Source organism: Malania oleifera, chromosome 2 (genome assembly GCF_029873635.1).
Source record: "Malania oleifera isolate guangnan ecotype guangnan chromosome 2, ASM2987363v1, whole genome shotgun sequence".
NCBI lineage: Eukaryota > Viridiplantae > Streptophyta > Magnoliopsida > Santalales > Ximeniaceae > Malania > Malania oleifera.
Window position 1 is genome coordinate 6,619,577 of NC_080418.1, and position 22,892 is coordinate 6,642,468.

At 34.3% G+C, this 22,892-nt stretch overlaps 1 protein-coding gene across 3 annotated transcripts in view; it reads right to left on the reverse strand.

Annotated features, from left to right (window-relative positions):
- Nucleotides 1-11,179: 11,179 nt before the first annotated feature.
- LOC131149386 (villin-1) overlaps nt 11,180-22,892 on the reverse strand; it is a 33,327-nt gene continuing 21,614 nt past the window's right edge. Inside the window, exons 13-24 of one of the 3 annotated variants that reach the window (XM_058099790.1) lie at nt 22,677-22,745; nt 21,579-21,647; nt 21,334-21,471; nt 19,899-20,027; nt 18,635-18,782; nt 18,471-18,481; nt 17,095-17,235; nt 16,367-16,492; nt 15,860-15,922; nt 12,950-13,169; nt 12,343-12,518; nt 11,180-11,502 (exon numbers count right to left, since the gene is read on the reverse strand). In XM_058099790.1, the coding sequence (XP_057955773.1) occupies nt 11,389-11,502; nt 12,343-12,518; nt 12,950-13,169; nt 15,860-15,922; nt 16,367-16,492; nt 17,095-17,235; nt 18,471-18,481; nt 18,635-18,782; nt 19,899-20,027; nt 21,334-21,471; nt 21,579-21,647; nt 22,677-22,745 (1,404 nt within the window). In that variant the 3' untranslated portion in view covers nt 11,180-11,388. Of the gene's footprint in view, nt 11,503-11,525; nt 12,519-12,949; nt 13,170-15,859; nt 15,923-16,366; nt 16,493-17,094; nt 17,236-18,470; nt 18,482-18,623; nt 18,783-19,898; nt 20,028-21,333; nt 21,472-21,578; nt 21,648-22,676; nt 22,746-22,892 lie in introns of those variants that run through there. The other 2 variants (XM_058099789.1, XM_058099788.1) reach the window with 2 other exon arrangements.

Genomic DNA, 22,892 nt, shown 5'->3' on the forward strand with positions numbered 1-22,892 from the left:
TACCAGAGTTCTAAGTTAATACTATTACATAAATACTTCCAGTGTTTCTATTACAACCCCAAAAAAGATAACTTGACCATAGTCCAATACTTACATAAGTACTTACAAAAAAAGACTCCCAAAACACTACGCTCCAAAACCCACTAGAATGCTAGGTTCGGTTTCCTGTAGGACTTGAAACAAGATTTGTATATTGGGGTGAGACACTTCTCAGTAAGGTGGATCATATTACATCAGTGCGTGACTGCATGAATTTATTCCAATAGAAAATAATAGTAGGTTTAACTGAAATGAATTACATAGTTAAAACATTCTTAATCCTGTAATATAGAAGATATATATATATATATATATATATATATATATATAAAATTCCCGCAAAAGATAGTGTAGCTCATTACAAGTGAGAGTTTCTGAGGTAAGGGTAGGATACAGACCCATACACTGTAAAATCCATCTGGTTGGTACTCAAAGTTGTAACTCCGCCCATTTTATTTTTAAATAATGTATATGCATATCGAACTCCTCCCTACCTAGGAACACCACATAAACACTATTTACTTCCCCCATGGTATGGGTTGTGCGGTTCGTAGACCCGATCTAGCTCTGGCGGCCCACCAGTCTAATCGCTTCAATGTTACAAGTTTGCCTTGGTCAATCCCACTCTGGATCAAACACCTGAGCTAGTGACCAATCGACTTTTCAAATACCCACCCTTACCAATAAGGTGTGGTTGCACTGTATCACCCACTAGCAATGGTACCGTGCTTCCATAGTAACCAATTCCTTAGGTGGTTGATACATCATATATACAATTTATAATGAAAGCACAGTAACTTGTTTCCATTCCATAAAACATTTAAGCAATTCCAGTATTTTTCACAAACTCATTCATTCATCAGCATTACCAGCCATTCACAGCCCTCGGTCTTACACTGGCATCTCATTTTCCACATGCCCTGAAAACAATTTGGAACTCCAGTTCCCATTTTTCATACCAATATTTCACCAGTTCAGTTCATTCACATTTACCATCTTTTGTCACACTCATTTGATTAAATATGTTATAATACAATAAATGGCTTGTAAAACTACAATTTACATAAAATAAGGTTTCAAGCATCTCCAAATTTTAATATAATAAGAATATATAAGTTTAAAGAAAAATGAAAACCGTACCCCAAAACCCTAATTTTCCCGAAACCATAAAATACAGTTTAACCGGTTCAAATTTCAAAAGTAACTGATGTAAGGTAAATCCCCTTATCTAGCTTACAAGAAAGCCCTCTGGAAATCCCAAACTCTACGCCTTACGGTGTTTGTAATTCAAAATCCTGAAACCACAATTTCCCTAAATAAATCAACACAACCTCTAGATTAACAACCATTAATCATTTCCTAAGCCTTCTTATGTTCACAACAACCATAAAGCCTTAAAAACTACTAACGCTCAAAATGCTCAAATCAAAGATCTGCTTCGTTAGACTTGTAAAGAATCTTCACTAGATCCTCGTAGTAGCTTCTGTTTGTCGAATCTGTCAACAAGCAGCGAGAAATCGTAGAGAGAGAGAAAGTGCGTGGGTGTGGGTTAAAGAGAGAGAGAGAGAGAGAGAGAGAGATTATGTTTCTTAATGAAGAAGAAAACAAAATATCCTATTTATAGACCCCTTGACCCGGTCAAATTCGTCAACAAATGATGCCTTCATCGACGAGCCATACAAGGTTGTTCGTTGATGAATGAAGGACCTTGTCAATGAACCCCCTAAGCATGATATTTTCCGAACATTTTGGATCTCTTCATCGACGAAGCTTTGAATTTCAGTGACGAACCACTGAAGGGCCTTTGTTGACGAACACAAGGGACTCGCCGATGAAGCCTGCTGAAATTCCCTTTTTTTTCTTCCCTTTCCTTCTTTTCTTATTTATTTCTTTATTCTCCAAATTCAGATCTCTACAATCTCCTCTCCTTATAAAAATTTCATCCTCGAAATTTGCTAACTAATGTCAATTACCTCTTTATCTCATAATCCATCTTTACCGAAGAGTCGGTATGTCACGCCTCGAACCCGGAAATGGGCTCCAATGTGTGATTTAGTAACCTACCATGTCCCTGTATCATACAACCATCCATGATACTACACAATATAAGGGTCCGACCCCGTTGTGTTTACGTATACCCTATACACCATCACATACACAATATACGCAGTGAAAATATTCAACCTCTTACATTCATAACACCATACTAGAATCTATACAAAACCAGAATCTAAGTCTCATAATACAAAATGTACCCCCGGGTGTCAACATAACCCAACAAGACCACTCGGCCATAGTTTAGTACTTACACAAGTGCTAATACAACTTTGACCAACAACCATGCTCCCAAAACGCTAGAACGCTAGTGTCGGCTACTCGAAGGACCTGAAACACATTTTTATGATTGAGGTGAGACACTTCTTGGTAAAGGAGAATCATGTTATATCAGTGCGTGGGAACATGAGTGTTATTTCAACAGTAAAACATAACATTTCACAATTTCAGTATTTTCACAATACAGTTCCAGTATAGTTCACAAATCACATCGATCTATCAGTGTCGTTACACTCTTCGGCCTAAGCCGACCGCTTTACACGACGCCCCTGGTAATCTGGCATAGCATTAGCCTCCACAGCATTTAACTAGCGCAAATCTGGTGTCTCACACCCTTCAGTGATAAACCGGAATCATAGGTGATATTTCACACCCTCAGCCTCAAGTCGAATATCTAAGCCTACGGTAGTTAACCGACTCAGCCGCCTACGGTATTATTCTGACTCGGTTCAATATCTTAGCTTGCGGCTTTTTAATCAGACCTGCTTTGATATATCCTCTACAGTATTATTCTGACTCGACATTTTCACAAAACCTGGAACAATTTGGAACGCCTGTTCCTATATCTCATTTCAACGATTCACAACTCAAATCATTTAAATACACAAGCTCATGCCACACTTATTTGGGTAAATAAAAAATTACAACATAATTACTTCGAGAATACAACTTAACATAAATAAAGGTACGATCATCCCTATAATACAATTTATTCAAAATATGATTTTCCAATAGAAACTGAGATGATATTCGAAACCCCAATTTTCCCAAAAAAAAAAAACCATAAAACTGAAAATCCCGTAATGAATTAATGCTCTTCAAAATACCAGACAATACATGTGCAGATTGACTTTCTTGTTTTAACAAGAAATGATCTTCATTCAGTATGTTTTCTAGGGAATGTACTTCTTTAAGAACTGGTTTTTGAGGCAAAGTTGTCAGAACAGTTACCTTTGGTTTTTCAGAAGTATCAATATTAAAATTTTTACCTGGTTCTTTGAAAGTTAAATTCTCACCATTCTGCTCACCTTCTTTATCGGGTGTACCAATTACCTTACCATTGTAAGGATTTGCTTCAGCATTACACTCCTTGACATTTACTCCAGTAAGGAATGACGGTTCCACAACTGTCAATTGCTGAGGATAAGGTACCACAGGTTGGTATTCCTTACTAGTCTAGGTCTCCACATTAATTGACTTCTTAAATTTTGGGCTCGCTTCCTCTGATTTTTCTTTGACTTTATCTGTTTCAGTTGTAACTTCAAGTGCCAGGACAACTGTTTGTCTGTCAATGAGTATCTCAGGTTGGGAAACTTCTTTTCCACTTCTCGAAGTAATAACGACCTCTGTTGTTTCAAGAGAATCTTCTGAGACATTATGTACTTGTTGCTGTTGTTGCAGGTATTCTTAAGGATTAGGCCGAGTTTGTGCCAAAAATTTCCCTTTTTCTAAGATATTCAATTGTGTGCTCATCTCATTAATGGTGCCTCGCAATTCATTTACGGTTTGCATATATTGCTAAAGTGTATCCTCAAGAGATTTCTCTGGTGCAGCAGGTGCTATATTAGATTGAAATCCTTGAGATGCATAGCTCAGAGAGATTTGTTGTTACTGATACTGATGCTGAAAGACAGCCTGATGATATGACGGCTGATAAGAGGGTGCACAGGACTGGGAAGGTTGATTCCAAAGTTGCTCTATACTATTCTCCTTTTCCATCTCCATAGCATCTAATCTTCTAGTAAGGTCAGCCAGACATGCCTCAATATCAAAATCATCATTCAATTCATACCACTAGCCACTATGCATTGCTTTCAATGGTTGAGCTACAATTAGTCTTCTATCAATCTTAGTGTTCCACCACTGAGCATTTTCAGTAAAATGATCCAGAAAACTCAATGCCTCATCAGGTTCCTTATCAAAGAAATTTTCTGCATATAGTATGGACAAACTATTTTGAGTCAGAATCAACGCAGTGTATAAATAGTCAACCAGACGCTATGATTCAAATCCATGGTAGGGACACATATTAACCAGATCTTTAAATCGCTCTCAGCTTTCATGAAATGTCTCGTCAACTCTTTACTTGAATTGATTAATTTGTGCCTTCAAAAATTGAGTTCTCTGTAAGGGCGAAAATTTATACAGAAATTCACGTTCCATATTTTTCCAACTAGAGACAGAATGAGGCATCAAAGAATTAAACTACATCTTCACTTTATCCTTTAAAGAGGAAGTAAATAGACGAAGTTTAGTAAATTCATCAGTTCTAACTCTACCAAAAAAAAAAAAAAAGTATTGCAAGTTAACTCAAAATTCGTCAGATGCTGATAAGGACACTCGGATTCCGTCCCGTGCAACTGAGGTATCAATGACATCCTTTTATGCTTAATAATGAAATTAAGTGCGCTATTAGGTAAAGCAATGTAAGATGGTACAGCGGTGCATGTAGGCTGCAAAAAATCCATAAGCGTGCGTGATGTAGGTGTAGTCATATTTCGTTTGTTTGTTTTTTTTTTTTTTTCCCAAACCTTTTTTTTTTTTCATAAAGAAAAACAAAATAAAAGGGAAAAACACAAGTTTGAAACTAAATCTGGCATTCCCTGGTAACGGCGGGGAATACCAAATTTCACCTTTACAGAGAACTCAATTTTTGTAGGCACAGATTAGTTAATTCAAGTAAAGAGCTAATGAGATATTTCATGAAAGCTGTGAACGATTTAAAGATCTGGTTAATATGTGTCCCTACCATGAATTTGAATCATAGCATTTGGTCGACTATTTATACACTGCATTGATTCTGACTCAAAATAGTTCGTCTATACTATGTGCATAAAATTTTTTCAACAAGGAGCCTGATGAGGCATTGAGATTTCTAGATCATTTAGCTGAAAATGCTCAACAGTGGAATACTAGGATTGACAGAAGACTAATTACAGCTCAACCATTGAGAGCAATGCATAGTGGAGAGTGGTATGAATTGAAAGATGATTTTGATGTTTGAAACTAAAAATGAGCAGCGTGAAGGTTATCCCAAGTATAGGAGTTCAGTCGTGTAATAATTAAACAAAGGATCAGATCGTCTCCTCAGGGAATGTAGTTTAGTTCCAAACTTTGTGTAATCTCAAAAGAAATTCAGAAAAGAAAAGTTTACTAAACATAGTTCAGAATCGGTTTGTGAGATTTTTGAGATATTTGTGATGTAATTGAAACAACATAAAAACTAAACTATAAACCTAACACACATAAAATTAACGACAAGAAACAGGAAACAAGCACAATGAAATAGATGGTAACAAAATTAACTGCTGAAAAATAATCCTACGTCTAACCATTCAAACAGGGAATAAAACCTATGTTTGAAATTTCGGACAACGCCTAAAAAACGAAAACTTTATCACGTAACTGAAACCTTCAACCTTAAAATCTTCAATCAACTACTAACGCAACCAAAATTAAATTTTTAACACAATCAAGAACTTAACAAAACGTAAACTAAAAACTGAACTTTAATAATAACCAGACATAAATTAAAAATTCCAATACTTAAATTAAAACACAACTTAAATAAGCAAGATTAACTTAAACAATCATTTAAAGGAAAAGAGAGAATGAAAGAGAGAGAAAAGAAGAGAGATGGAACAAAACTTTATCTAATAAAAATATTCTTAAATTAAAGAACTAACTTAAACAAAAATTTAATCCAAACTTAGAATTGAAATAAACTAAATTCTTAACAAAAATTAATTCTAACACTATTGAATTCACGCAAGCTTTTGACGTGTAATCTTATTTAATACTCACGGATTGCATGTCTTCTTCACGGGCTCAAGCTCACATACACGACTTCTCCTTATGCACGACCCGTATACATTTTCATTTCAACTTTAATGTCCAAAATTATTCCGCAATAATAAAATATAAAAATTTGTAAATTCTTCAATAAAATGGGATAATTATCAAACGAACTTAGTGATTAAAATAATAAACATAATCAGGCATTTAATTAAAATTATAATCTTTAATGCATGAATTTAAACGGTTAATTACGCAACTTTGACGCGTAATCAATTTACATTCCATATATTGTGATATAATTGTTTGAATCTTGCCAAATATTTTGTTTTGTAGAGAAAATTTTAATTATGCGAAAAGAGTCCATTCACCCCCTTCTGACTCTATATACTCTCGGCTAGGACAGATTAACACATAATAAAAAAATAGATAAAGAATAATTATTCGCATATTTTACCATATAGATGATTTTTTCTTTTTTTTTTTTCTTTTTTTCATATGCTAAATGAAATAATAAAGAACATATAAGGAATATGTATTACCTAGATTTTCAAATTTTTTATTATGTTTCATCCTAATATAAGGAATAGTTATTCCACGAACTAGACAAACCGTATGAGTTTGATATTCACTTCAAGAAAGATTTAAAAAAGATAATTTTTTTCACATAAAAATAATAATTTATCAATCATAAGGTATCATATTAGTGTTTAAATTTATTAAAGTAGTGTAAAATACACATTATTAGAGACTTGCAATAAATTCACAGATTACAAATCACACGTAAAAGGACAGACCCTCCTAAGTATTTTTCCATCAATGATTTTCATAATTTGCTTAATTAACTCATAATTGTTTTATCAGGAACACTTTATTACATGTTCTTGAAAAGATAAGTGGTCATGGTACTATTACTTATTAGCCTACTTTGTCCTTTATTACATTATTCCCTCAAGTATTAAAAACCTCTATGTTAAATTATATGTACTCCCTCAATCTAATCAAGATCTCAAGATCAAAATATAGTCATTTGTAGAAAAATGAACAAAATGCAATTGTTTGTTAATGTTCCTACTTCAAATAGATGTGCTAAGTTGTGTAAGGAGGAAGGTTATAACTCATTTTTCTTACATTTGAATAAGTCATAAAATTTGCCCTTCAACTCCTCAAATTAGATATCATATTGTTTCTATTAGATGATTCAATATGAATATATATATATATATATATATATATATATATATATATGAGGAAACTCGTTCATTGCATATGTTATCTCGTCTCAGAAGAAGAAAAGTTCTTGCCTCCATAAAGAACAATGATGCTCAACGTTCACTCACATTCTCTAAAACAGAAATCAATTATGTGCACTTAGAGTAGACTAATTTAGCCTCCTTATCAAAAGCACACTTTTAAATATGGTAGAAGGAAACTGTAAAGTTAGAGTTTAGGGAGAATGCCCTAAAAAATAGATATTTGAAAAGGAGATGACTCTAGTTATGGGATGAATCGTATCGTCTTCAAGGTGGCTCATTCTTTATAAAGGACATATTACAAAAACAACTCACATCTATTGTCGAAGTGTCCTAAATAGAGTAGTAAAATGAAACCACGATCCTAATGAATGATCTAGAAATTTCAAACATTGTAATTCTGCGTATAGACCTGGATGTCACCGCAAGCACTCACTATGACGCTTAACAAATGAGTTTGTACTTGGTATTCTTATTTCTTGCCTTGAGCCAAGCTAAGTGAATCCCTTCAAGCATTTTAGTTTATTATTTATTACCTACTTTATTAGTAACACAAGATCTCATTAGACCTCTATTAATTGTAGGAAGGTTTAACAATAAGCCTAAAAATTCCTTATGAGGAACACACAAATGATTCATTAATGGTAATAAATTTGATGTGTAGCTTTGACAACTCTAATATAGACTAATTGTAGGAATCCGAACTGAGAAAAGAAAAATAAAAGAAAAGAGAAAAGAAAAAGAAAATAAAGGAAATGGTTTGGTATAACACCAAACCATCGACAGTTTTGTAGGACTCAGGAAAACCGTCAACGATTTTAAGCAAAATGGTTTGGTTTGAGACCAAACCGTCGACGGTTTTGGAAATCTTAGGAAAACCGTCAACGATTTTGAGTTACCGAGAGGTTTTGAGGAAAAGATACGAGGTTTTTGGTTTGGTTAAAAGCCAAATTGTCGACGGTTCGTCCCAAGCTAGAAACTTATAAATAGAACTTAAGTGTTTTAAAATCATTTCATCTCATTTTCTCTCCTCTCCCACGTCTCTCTCTACTAGGGTTTCATCCCCGCGCACGTCTCTCTCTCTCTCTCTCCTAAGGTCTCCCGAGGCCCCGGCTAGCCCTCCAGTCATTCCCTCTTCCTTCTCGACTTGCCGGTGGCCTTCTTCCCGTCATATTAAGGAACCTAGGAATTGCCCCAGGGAGCGTGGTAGGCAGTTTTTCAGGAACAGGTAGAGGAATAAATTATGTCAGTTTGTTTTCTAAATTGAACTGATTGAATTGAGAATATGGATATCGAAATACTATTTATGATTTTATGAATTATTCAGGCATATGGAAATGATGGGTTTTGGTTATCATATATATATATATATATATATATATATATATATATATTTGGGGAAAACCAAAGTGAGTAGAGTTGATCGTCTCCTTTTCTTATTAAATCGGTGTTTTGAGTTGAATAAAATTATGGAGATGATCAGACCTAGTTTTCAACAAAAATATATTTTTCCCAGACATTTTAGTATATTATGATTTATCAGTCAAAAATCATGTGACATGAGATTTATTTACTGCACAATTGAATCTAAGTATTTTTATGGTATTATACAGTGAAAATGTGATTTGTACTAATTGATGGAAATACTGGAAAAGTGGTGGAAGTTGGGAAATGAGAAATGATAGCTAAATGTCGGGTTTGAAATGATGGCTGAATGTCAGGTTTGAAATGACGACTAAATGTCGGGTTTGATATGACAGTTTAATGCTGGGTTTGATATGATGGTTGAATGTCGGGTTTTGATATGACAATTGAATGTCGGGTTTTGATATGACAAGTTTTATACTGAATTACAAAAATGAAATTATATTACAGTTTTTATTACTTAAATTACATTATATGGTTTAAGAACCCTAAGGACCAGATGTGGTGAGAGCATGGTGGCGTTGCTAATCAATGAGTTAGTGCAGTCACACGGTAGTGAGATGTGTAGGCCTTCAAACAGTTGATTTGGTCGTGAAGAGTTTTTGTACCCCTCTGGAGTCCGAAGCAGACTGGGTAGGCAAATCGAACTAACAGATGGGATTCTCTGACTTAGCCTAGTGGTAAGCTAGTTATGGCTCAGCCCAATCTTCGGACCACACAACCCGATCATGGGGGTTTATACATGATGATGTTGTTTGTCCAAAATGGGGTTTTTTCTACGCATATATATATGTGAATTTATGTAAATGATATTATTTACTGAGCTGATTTATATTATGAAGGAATTGAGTATTTTCAACTGTATAGGTGTGAGTTATGTTATACAAATACTATATTTGTCAGATAAAGTAAATTAAAGAATGTGTCTGATTTCATTGAAACTCATGTTAACCACATACTGATAATAATTAATTTCGCCTTATTGAGAAGTGTCTCACCCCAATAAATATATCAACTTTTCAGGGTCTACAGGTAACCAAGTCTAGAAGCTCCAAGGTAGGATCTAGACGAGCTAGTTGAGAGTGAGTGTTGATAGAACACTATTTTGTTTATATCTAAATGTTTTTGGTTATTTTGGGTTGTAATATATTTTGAGAGATATGGATACAAAGGTTGAGGGTACTCTAGTATGCCTGATATTAGAAGAGCATTTTGCTTCCATTGTTCGTTTGTTTAAATTAATTATGAGATGGTATTATTCTGGACCCCACTGGGTTCGTGGATGTTGCATTGTGGTATTATCATATAATGATATTATTCTATATTTATTATGGAATATTTTTGGGATCGTTACACTAATTAAGCCCACTAGTTTCAACTTTTCTCTTTCCTGAAACCTACAAAGGAGTTAGATGCTGGATCGCAAGGACATGGAACAAATAAATATATATATATATATATATATATATATATATATATATATATATATATAGAAAAAAGAAAAATAAATTGAAACTTAAACATCATTTCTCAACAAAGGCAAGTAAAAGGACAAGTATGAAATTTGACCACGTTAAATATAATTACGCAAAGCCAAAACAACCTTAGTCTACAATGGTCGGAGAGTCGAGAACAAATCTCGATCATATACATTTGAGATAACCCTAAATTATAGTTACTAAGGCTCATGAATCAATTGCAATTAGGCAACACCACTAGTACCATGCTATTTTATTATGTAGTATAATAATGCACAAAATGTATTTACACTACTATATTCATAAAATAATATGAAAATATATATTATCTTATAATATAGTATTATCAAACATATTTGTATAATGAATTATTATAATATTAAAACAAGAAACTATATCATTTTTATATAGCAATGCAGTATTAGCTTGTATTATAATATAATATATTTATTATTTTATTTATATAATTATAACATCATAAATTTGTTTTACATAACTAACCATTGACTCAATGAAGAAGAGGAAATCTCATAGAGAACCGAAAAAAAAAAAAAAAAACTCTAAGCATTTTTAATTTTTCCATTACTAAGCGATAAAATAGAGGAAAAAAATTCTCATCACATTGAATTTACTTCCCTAAGTACTTTTCCTTTAATACTCCTCGTTTAATTTGCTCCATGTTCAGTAGAAAGATTCAAAATCAGATAATAAAATAATTTGAACCCTAAGAATTGAAAAGCTAACTAATTAAATACAATATTTTGTAACGGTTCTTTAACAACACGATTTGTCAAAGTTTTAAACTTTATGTTATTGAGGATACATTTCTTAAAAGGGAAAACCAAAAAGGCTAAATTTTTAGTTTGTAATCTCTCTGACCAAGGAATTCTCACATAAATATAATATATCAACCTTAGACTACAGCTTGGGGTCAGATGAAGCATTCACCAGATCCCATTTGGGTTTTACAATTTTTTATTTTTTATTTTCAAAAAGCCATATAAGAAGAAAGAGCAGTTTGACCATGGACAAACAAAACGAGATTAATATCAACCTAGCATGCTTTAAAAAAGATTAAGAGACATCTTAAGCTTGTTCTGTCTCCACTTAGGAAGCTTGTAGAAGGCCTCTCTTGTCATTCCAAATTTCTCTTGAAACTCTGCCTCTGATAAATAAGCCTAAAAAAACAAGAATTGCATATGTTTCTCGTCAGTAAACTAAACTGAGACAAGTACAAGCCTGAAAATTTTAACTATTGTACCTCTCAAATCTCAAATGCAGAAAAATGAACATTAAAAAAAACACAAAACAAGCAAACTTGATCATCATAGTAACAGAAGGTCAGAAACTAGTGTTTCCGAGCATAGTTTTTGGCCATGATATCATATTTAGACATTTTTTGTTTTTTTTTAGGGTTATCATGACTCGGTAGGATTATGCAGGCACAGAGGGAAAAAAAAAGTGACAAAAAAAAAAAAAAAAAAAGAACAGAAAGAGAGAAGAAAGCAACAGTTCTCCGAGGTTCAGCTACTGCAAAATCTCCAGTACACTGTAACTGCCTTAGGGTTTTAGAACCCTTGGCTAGAAATGAAAATAGCCCCATCTAAAAATCCCAAAATCCGTCATGTTACAAGACATGGGCACCGCTCTCAAGTCCCTTGGGAACTCTCACCCAGCACGTGAAACTTTCCATTATTTACAGACTTTATATGCATCGTTTATAATATGAGACACAACACAAATTTTAAAAAAAAAGTCACTTAGGACTTCTTTCTAAATTTCAAAAAAGAGGAATTTATGAATTGATCAAGCCAGTCATAATTACGAGCTGCTAAAATTTTCAATATCCCAATTCCCAATTTGCTAACGATGTCAAAGATCATATCAGTATAAACTTGTATTCTAACCCATGTTTGTAGGATAGGAATTGCTGGATTGTCAAGATCTTGGAAGCAAAAATTGCAATGAGAGACTGATTTAGGATACTGAATGCTTCTCCGCATAAATATTAAACATACCTCTCGTTTGGTTACATCTATGCCTTTTACCAGATCATTTGACAACACTTTCAATCTTTCATAGGGAATGATTAATGAGTCAAGACTGTCACTTCCATCAGCCAGCATTGGACCTGCATTCCCACAGCTGGAGCTTGGCACAACCTGGGAGCCTGTGGATACTGATGATGATCCATCTGCAAATAAAAAGACGGAAACATAGGAGTCGCTGATAAAATATAGGGAAGAATCCTTGGAACATAGTAAAAATTGAAGGATTTTAAGCAAGGAGCAGGATTTTATCCACCCTAACAGGTAACACCTCCTTAGGTATGCCTGAAGGAAATGCCTTCCAGAGGGATGGACCATACCCTAACTCTTCCATATGTCTGTGCAGCCAAATTGAATAAATGCAATTTACCAAAGATTTAATACTATTCAATATAATTGACTTTTAGACTGAAAAGTCCCCAGGGCTCGACTATCATAAAATGAAATTCTTCCTCATAGATAATGGTTGCCTTTTCATATTGAAATATGCATAACCATTTTCCAAAAATTCATATTACAAAAGTAATTTCACCGGCTTTGACATTCTTCGGAATCATATGTGAGGATGATTCATTACCAGAACTACAATGATCAGGGGAAGGTCCTGAAAAAGGCTTCTTGACTGTTGAGTTTGGAGTGGAAAATTGGCTACTGGGTGAAGATTTAAAACTCGAGCCCGAAACACTGGATGCAAGAGATAAATTTCCTCCCAATCCATTGGAACTGATGGACTTGCTCTTTAAACCATCCAGCTTAGTCTCCATGGACAAAGTTAATCGTGAATTCCTTGCTGACACCTGAGCAAAATATCATTTGAGTAAACATAGTCAGAATAAACATTGTGCTATGACTGACGAAAGAAACTAAAAACCCAGTCATCCATCAAAATAAAAAGTTGTTAGCCAAGAGGAGGGTAAGGCTTCAGTTGGATTGATAATTTTGTGTAGGAAAAATGGGGGAAAATAAATATAAGGAAATAATTTTCTTTTTTATTTTTCTCTTTCTCAAACAATATTAGAAATAAAATTTTGTTTAGATATAGTGAAAAAAATTTTTTAAAAAAAAAAGATCATACCATGTAAAATGTATTTCCCTTTTTTAATTTCAGTGATGACATAACAAAGTAAATGTATTTCCTCACATTTTCTTTTTCTTTCCTTTATTTATTTCACATTCCAAATGAAGACTAAAATGACAATGAATTGTAAAAGGAGTTGGTTCTCAGATGACATCAATATTCTCACTATTCTTGTAAAGAAAAAATAACATATGCTTGATGCATGGGCAAGATTGCTATTGATGAACCTAAGTGACATGGGAAACATATTATTGACCACTAGTATAGTGTCAGTCTCACTGCTAATTAGTCACTTTTGGCCATATACATTTACCTGAGTATTTTTTTATGCCTTGGTCACTGCATTAACATTTCTAAGAGACTGTAATATGCATGTAACAGTAAATTAACAAATTTGGCCCTTGAATTTCGCTAATTATTCAGATCCAGCACGACGTAAGACAAAGTTCCACCAAAGAGTTGTAAATGCATGCCCCAGGTCACTCACCAATCAAAAGGCAATTAAAATGTTTGTGTGCACATTTGTCAAGTCTTTCATAAAGAGTTCAACTCAAGCATAAAAGACTCAAATCTCTGTTAGATCTAGGGGAGTCCATGGGTGAGCTTAATACACATGGGTAAGCACCAACTTAACCCAAAAGTTTAAACCTATTAGGTCTTGAGCTCAACCACATGTATAAGCACCTATCTTCCACTCTATTTTTCCAATGTGGGACAAACTCACAAGTGGAATTCTAAAAAATCTCCCCCTCACTTGTAAGTTTCAATCGCTCCCCCTTGAATGGAAACCGTCTCTCTCATGGGAGCAAGCTCAATTCTCCAACAATTGCTCTAGTGGGCCTTACCTCTACGCTTTACGTGCCTCGGATTGTATTCCACGTGCCTCTGAACCAATCCTACCTCCTGACCTTATTCGGATCCATCTACTAGGCTTAAATGATTCTTATTGGCCTCGGTCACACACTTAGTCCTCTAACTGTTAACACACTAGGAGAATTTACTTCACACCTCGACTTTACTGTCACTCACCCAAGGTTATGAACCATCGGCTCTTATACCACTTGCTATGTTTGGGGGAGTCAATGGGTGAGCTTGATACACATGGGTGAGCACCAACTTGTCCCAAAAAAGCCTTTTGGTTCAAGTTGGTGTTCACCCATGTGTATCAAGCTCACCTATGGATTCTCTTGGATATAGCAAGTGATATCAGAGTCCATGGTTCATAACTCTAGACGAGAGATATCGTAAAGTCGAGATGTGAAAGTTAGTTTTCTTAATGTACTAACAGTCAAAGGACCAAGTGTGTGACCGAGGCTAATAAGGATCATCTAAGTTTGGTAGATGGATTCAAATAGGGTGAGGACGTGAGAGGTAGGATTGGCTCAAAGGCATGTGGAACACAATCTGAGGCACATAAGGCGCGGGAGTAAGGCCCACTTGAGCAATTGTTGGAGAATTGAACTTGATCCTGTGAGAGAGATGATTTTCGTTTAACGGGAAGCGGTTGGAACTCACAAGTGAGGAGGAGATTCTTGAGAATTCCACTTATGAGTTCGTCTTACATTGGAAAAATAAAGTGGAAGATATGTGCTTATATACATGATTGAGCCCAAGACCTAATAGACTTAAGCTTTTGGGTCAAGTTGGTGCTCACCCATATGTATCAAGACCACCCATGGACTCCTCTTATGCTAACAATCTTTCATAAGAAACAGAAATGATTTGCATCATTTTCATTTAAGCATTGGCACATACCTTAAAACCAGTGAATTAAGAGAGGGAGGAAAAAAAAAACCAATTTTCATTTTGATAATTAAACATGTCATTAAGACCTCTTGTTTAGACATGAAAAGCTAAAAAATTTTTAACTGTACCTCTTCAAATGACCATGTTTGTTGTACTTCGATTTGAAATTGAATTTCAAAATGACAATTATTTCCCAACAGTCATATTGCCTCAAATTTAATTATTAATTTTGAATTAAGGTCTTATGTGCCAAGTGATGAAATATAAATATAAATATTCATATATTTATATTCAATTATTTGGCTTTACTTAATTTCCCTCCAAAATCAATTTTAACTTGTAGGTTGAAAAATGTCATATAAACTTATCCAATTATTTCAAAACTTCTGATGCAGGATAAAGGTTTATGAAGCATCTCCCCTCTCCCTATAATTACAATCTAAACAACTTCAACAATACAAAGTCATCATAATGCCATTAGTGACAATGAAAGAATTAACAAGGGCTGCTGAAATTTTTGTTACTTTGGAGTTTAGTACTGATGTTCATTGGTGTTGCATGGCAGAAAACAAACATAGGAATCTTGAACACTTATATGACATGACGCATAGACATTAATGCATGCAAGAGTGTGTGTGTGTGTCTGTAAGGGAAGGTACTCACTTCTATCCTTCGTGCTTGCCCCTTCAATATAGCAAGCTTCCGCTCAAATGTGTTACCATGCATCTACAACAGTAGAAACTGCATCAAAATTGGGAACCAAACTAGAGGAATCAAGGAGAACCAAATTATTTCTTAACAGATTCATCAAGATGGGTATGGGTTCCAGGTGAATTTATATACAGATATCAGATAAGCCTAATAATTTTTTTTTATGTTAAAAACATAAAGACATGGTTGTATTGTTAAAATATTTGATGTTTCATAAAGTGCACTAGAAAAAAGAGCATGCCCACATTGGTGTTAAATTCTTTTTGAAATTATTTCACGTCATGGAATCAAAAGAAAAGATGAACATGTCTCATACACCCACACCATATCTATGTTCTGCCATTTGAGGGCAAGGGTACTACGCATACACAAAAGTATCCAATGTGAAAGAAAAATAAAAATGGAATGAAAAAAGGAAAGTACCATAAAAAATCATTTGAGCTGAGGTGATATACATACATTTGCCTTTGATGAATCCCATGCAAAGAAACGAGTGAAGAATGGTGGTTCATGCCCTTCTGTAACAACATATATAGGAGTCTCTAAAGATAATCCTTCAACAAGAATGTCGGTCTCAAGGAATTTCTGCATACTCAGGAAAAACCACAAAAAAAAATCAGAACATATGCAGATGCCAAAAGCATCAGGTATATCAGATGCTAATTCATGGATCTTGACTCTCAAGGAATTGGTGTATTTGATGGACATTATGCATTGATCCCTATCTACTAAAATACAATTTAAACCACACTAATTTGGTACAGCTGACTGAAACGTAATGGCACAACCACACAAGAAGATTACAGAAGATCAAGACTTGCGCTTGAATGTTAAACTGTCACATGATTAATAAAAGGTTAAGCATATCATGACACGGAATGGCTCAGGGGTCCATTCAGTTTTTGAAAATAGTTTAATTTTCCATTTCCATTTTTTCAAAGAATTACAAAGGATGCCACCTTGTTTTTAGGTTTCTAACATTTGAATGGAAAGTTGGAAAACATATTTAAAATGGAAAAAAAAAAAAAAACTGTTCTCCACAACTGAATAGGTCCTCAACTTTTGAGCACTTTGACTCTATCTACAGGTGTTGTATATGCTTCATTAAGCCTTGCATGGTGCCTAATGGGCCTAACCACTAAGCAGATGGCTACATGGAACTTTAGAGATCAGTTTGCAGTCCTTACCAAGCCAAGAGAAAAGGCTTGTTGCTTTGATTGAACATTTGAATGGCGTCCTATCCAAACATAAATTTCTATGCTGCAGTCTAGCACCAACACATCTTCAGTAGTCAAATCATCCTGTGTGAAGTTGAATATCTCTTTCACCTGAATATATATATATATATATATTTTCATAAAATGATCATCTTCACCCTTTGAAAGAAGCGTGATTGTCCATAGCAGTTAATACAATAGATATCAAGTTTCAAAATTCAACAAGGTAAAGCTAATGAAAAACGAAGTAAAATTTTCATAAAAAAACAAACATAAGAGTTTAGACTTGTTGAACATAATATGCAAAACAAGGTTAGTTGACAGAGTTTTGAGTAAGGTAGCCTATTTGGGAGAGTGACCTAAACTAATTCAAAGAAGAAAAGGGAAACAAGAAAGTTCCAATTTGCAAACATCATTCCCATCAGCCCCACCCCCACCCCCCCCCAACCCCAATAAAGTTCTCTTTGCAGTTTAATTATAATTTACTACATAATTCTTTGCCTCCAAAATGACAATACGTATGAGATGCATACAGAAAAATGAACAGACTCGAACACAAAACATATAATTAAGAAGAGATTTAATCAGAAGATCAAAATATATTTCTGTCAATATAGTAATCAAATATTTCCTCTGTTTATTTTTTGAATGATCATTGTCCAAAGCAATATGGAAAGATATTTTACCATGGTGACATAGTCCAAACTATCGTAGTTCGGGCTAAATAGAATGTTGTCTGGAAATTAAGTTGGTGGATAATAATATTACTAATGCGGTACTATGTAGACTGCCAAAAATAGAGAATAACTTACACCTTGAGAAAACAGTACAAGGCACAGTCTCAATACTCACAACCACCATACTTGGTATTCATGCCTCAAATATTGAAACATATTTATGCCCGGTTCATGCTATCCATACAATTATTAAAGAGAGGGGGCATAAAAGAGGTGCACATCATACAAAAAAATGTGATTTTTTTATTCCTCCTCAACTTTGTAATCTACTTTAAGCATAAAATTATATTGAGGCCATGCAGCAGTATGTCACCTCAAATTAGCTACTAATATATGGTAAGCCCCACTTGTCTAGAGTTTATCCCTTGAATTGTTAATGTCTGTTAAAAGTTCAAGTTCTTAGAAAATTGTGATGACTAAATCTGAGTTACTTTTTAAAATGCCAAAATTTCAATAAATTGTTACAGAAATTTAAGATTGTAGGGACAAAAAGGGAGAAACAATTCAGGGAAAAAAAAAAGTTCAATAAAAAAATCATCGTATGTGAACAGCACGTTATATGGTCTTAAGTTACTCATACAGATTAGGAGAAGTGTGCGTGACATATACCTTGAAATTTCCTGAAATGGAAAATCCAACCAAGAGCAAAAGAACCAAAACCCGCCATTAGATATGTTTCAACAGCCATTAGAACGGGGACAATTCTGAATCACAGCGGAGCCACATTATCTTTTGAGTAAGAGAACATTTATAAGAAAGGACGTTTTGCTTACCATTAACAAGTGTACATGCAAACAAGTGTGGATCTTCCATATATCCTCTAGTCTCTTTTCCCCTTGAATACTCTGCTTTTCCACCGAGTGCATCCCAGAAAAGATCTGGTTCACTACCTTCCCTAACAGATATAGGTTGCCACATTGGCTGCAAATGGCATCAGAAGAAAATCAAGTTACATGACAACACATATGAGCTCACTTCTTCAAAGAATGAAAGCTAAAATAGTAAACTCCAAACTTTCAACATGAAAGCACCACTTTTGTGCTTTTTTCTCAAGCCTCAACTTCTTATTTCAATTTTTTATGTGATGAACATACGCCATTCACCATCTTAAAGTACAGTACATATTCCAAAAGCTTATTACAGCATTTTCAACTTGTAAGAACTTAATTAAGTACTTATGCCAAGAAAATCTTTAAAGAGGAGTGGGTGGAGATGTAGACTACCACAACTCACAAATTATACCTAAAGAAAGGCCATGAGAGAGTAGCTAGACAGCAAAAAGGCATCCATTGAGCAGGAATACTCATCATCATCTGAAAAATATAAGAACTTGCATAGAGACCTAGCGGTTCTTTGCAGATAAGATGGATATGACTTACTGAAAACAATTGTGCGTTAATTGAGCTGCACCAAAGCATAAATAACATGCCTCGTATATTTTCCCTAGTATATGCATGCATGCATGCATAAATGAGTACTACTGAAATTTCCTTATATTATCGTATGATTCGTATCCAGCCATCTCTCTCTCTCTCAAACACACAATTTTCCAAACAAAATTTCAAAATATTTTGCATTAAATTTGTAAATTACCCTTTCCAGCCAATGTGTTTCTTTTCAGATGTTGTACATATCTTCTTATGAGGTCATTATCCTTAAACACTTGACTTTGCATTGCAAGGGGATGTAACTACACAATGCTAGCTGTTTAAACATATAAAATTTGTCTTGTCCAACCCATACGTCCACTTCCACCAAGCACAAATGTTCAGTGTGCATATAATTAGAGAAGGGAAACTCTGAGTGGATCCACCAAAAATATATTAGTTAGACCCATTTTTGGTTCCAATGAATATGGCAGTTGAGAAGAAGTACAATCAGAAGCTCACAAGTAGTATAATAAACAGAAAACACCAATATACACCAACAGGGAATTATGTAAGGCATTTCTTGGATGGAATAAGTGGAAATAAAATAAAGAATGATAGAGCATAATAGCATTGTTATGTTCCAAGTTCAAAGGACACAGTCACATACATTTATCAGATACAGCATTTTGTCAAGAAGATCTTGGTCTTTGGAAAAAGTGAGATTCCCAACCCAAGTGATGATCGACGATTCAGTTTGCAGTATGTAACAATGAGATGAATTCAGGGAACTCGAGACCTGCAAACATATTATTCCAGAATCAATCAAAACCAAAATATAGACATCTGATGCAGTTTTGGTGCTAGACACCAGAAAGAAAATCCACACACAAAATAGAACATGGCTGAAGGAAATTATTTTTTTGCTTAATACTATGCTAAACAAAGAAAGTATTTTTTCCTAACAAAAGAAAACTGGATAGTTTCAGTTCACTCTATTGAAGTTTAATACTCTTCAGCCTAACTTACCATGAGTCTATAAGCTCACTTTAAACTGTGATTACAGAACCTTAACAGTTAATTATGCTGATTTTAAATGTTACTGCTTAAATAGGTCATAAATCTGATGCAGTGTTGGTACTAGCCACCAGAAAGAAAATCCACAGACAAAATAGAAAATGGTTGAAGGAAATTATTTTTTTTCTTAACATCTTATTAAACAAAAAAAGTATTTTTTCCTAACAAAAGAAATCTGGATAGCTCAGTTCGCTCAATTGAAGTTTAATACTCTTCAGCCTAACTTGCCATGAGTCTATAAGGTCACTTTAGACTATGAGGTCACTTTAGACTATGACTACAGAGCCTTAACAGTTAATTATGCTGATTTTAAATGTTACTGCTTAAATAGGCTATAAATCTGAACTATCCTTTTAAAGAAAGAAAATTATTAAGGTGAAAGAATATGCATGCAGGATGAGAAATTCTATAGTCAACCAGACAAAAAGATAACAATAAAAAAAATCAAATATAATAAGAAAAGAAAACAAATCAGGTCAACAAGGCCAACCAATCACCCTGAATATCAGAGAAAACAACATAGTCAAAACATAGAAAATTTCCACATTGACCAAAGAAATCAATCTTGTCCCAAGTCAAATCAATAGATACACAAGCATTTCTCTCCTGCCAAAGTAACCATAAAACAGAAAAAACTGCACACAACAATAACATGTGAAAAATACAGAACACCTTTCTGAACCTTCAATTTCAGTGGATGAGATTTTGAAGAGGATCCTAGAGAACACTAGTTTATATAATATTTAGCACATCTTAAGTTCAAGAATTCAGTATGACAGGCTGCCCACTTCATAAAAGGAGGTTGCACATGGGTTATACTTTAAACAATCTTATCGATAGAACAAAACACTGATGTTTGTATGTAAGATATAATACCCCAAAGAACCAACATCAATGGGTCACCAACATTGATAAAAACGCATTGTACATTGTGACCCCTATAGTGCATAGATGGACAACTATTTGATCATCATTGCTTAAGAGCCAATGCAACAGTAAACTCGTACTCACTCCAAACTAGAACTTACTGGATCAACTTGGATGGCTTGCAAATCATCTGGACTCGTCCCTTGAACTCGGAAAAGTGCAGTCTTCTTTTCATCATAAGTTTCATCCGCAAAACCTTTTTCTGCTATTAAACTTTTATACCGTGCACTCATTCCTCCCTACATGAAATGAGGATGCGCTTAAACCAAAAGCTAGCCTCTTGTTTAACAGTTAGATTAGGTTGAAATTGAATACCTAGTTTACTACAATGTTGTAAAGTACAAACCTTGAATACAATTGAAGCCCGTAAAATAAAGAAAAATTGAACTGGCTCTTTACCCTCAATAACTTGAGCCTGAAATCAGAACACGGGAGTTGAAAACAAAAACAATTAGTTTTGAGTCGTGCAGGATGAATAAGTCGTCTGCGTGCTCCCACCTAAATGTGACACTCCAATCAAAGGCATTCTGAAGCAAAAAAAAGTTCCAGAAACGTGTAAGAAAGAAAATAAAGTTCTTTAGTTCATATAATATATAGTAGGAACCCATTTGGAACCACTTAAAAAAAATGTACTTATTGCAAAAAGTACTTAAGTACTTGTGCAAAAAGCAATACCATAGGTCGATTCTAGCATAAAAGGTTAAACTAATCAACATACGTACTTCGCAACCATATAGAAGATGCAGTATTTGTTCTTGTCATAGCATGAGAGGAAATCTTGGCAAACAGACTGATTAATGATAAATGACAAATTACAAGATCAGGATCTCATAGCTATTTCTCCAGTGTACAGCTGGTCTGGGGCTTACAGGCACTAAGCGAACCTGCAATATATTTATGCTACAAGGAGAATCTCATGCCAATAATATGTGCATTTAGGATGAGTGTTATCAATTTTACCTGACTAGTACTTCAAAAAAAATGTTACAGGTGATAATTTTCTCTTTTTCATGCCCCAAGCTCACCTAGTTTTCATCCTTTGGGATTTACTGGTGTGACTAGGTCCTGAACTAGAGGAAAAAGTAATGATACTTCCTGCTTCAAATTAACTTCTGTGTTTTGCTTCAAGAAGGGTGTGAAAATATTTCAATAAATGCAGAGACAGCATGGAGTTGGAAAACTTGAATGGAATATAACTTACAGTCTTCGCAAAAATACAAGCATCATTTAGAGTTAAAATATATACACAAATTTCTGAAAGCATGCTTGTATTTCCTAATCGTCCATAGCTACAGATGCCTAATTGCCTTGATAAAGAGCACATGTTGCAAATTATGCAAATCAGTTGAAGGATATAACCTGTCATTTTCAACAGTTCTCATTCTTTTTAAACAAAGTAATAACTTCCGATAGATAGAGCAGATGAGCAAAAGGGAAAGCTAACCAAAACTGGATTTCCTTTCATTGAATCAACAATGGTATTAATACGGCATATGGCATCATGTCTATCTTCCTGCAAGCAAGAGAAAAATAATGAACAAAAATTAAAAGAAAACCTAATCTACCAGCCTGGAATGATTTAAGTGCAATTTTTTTTTTGGTTTCCTAAATCCACAAAAAAGAGTAGAAACGTATGCCAAAAAAAAAGAAGGGTGACCTG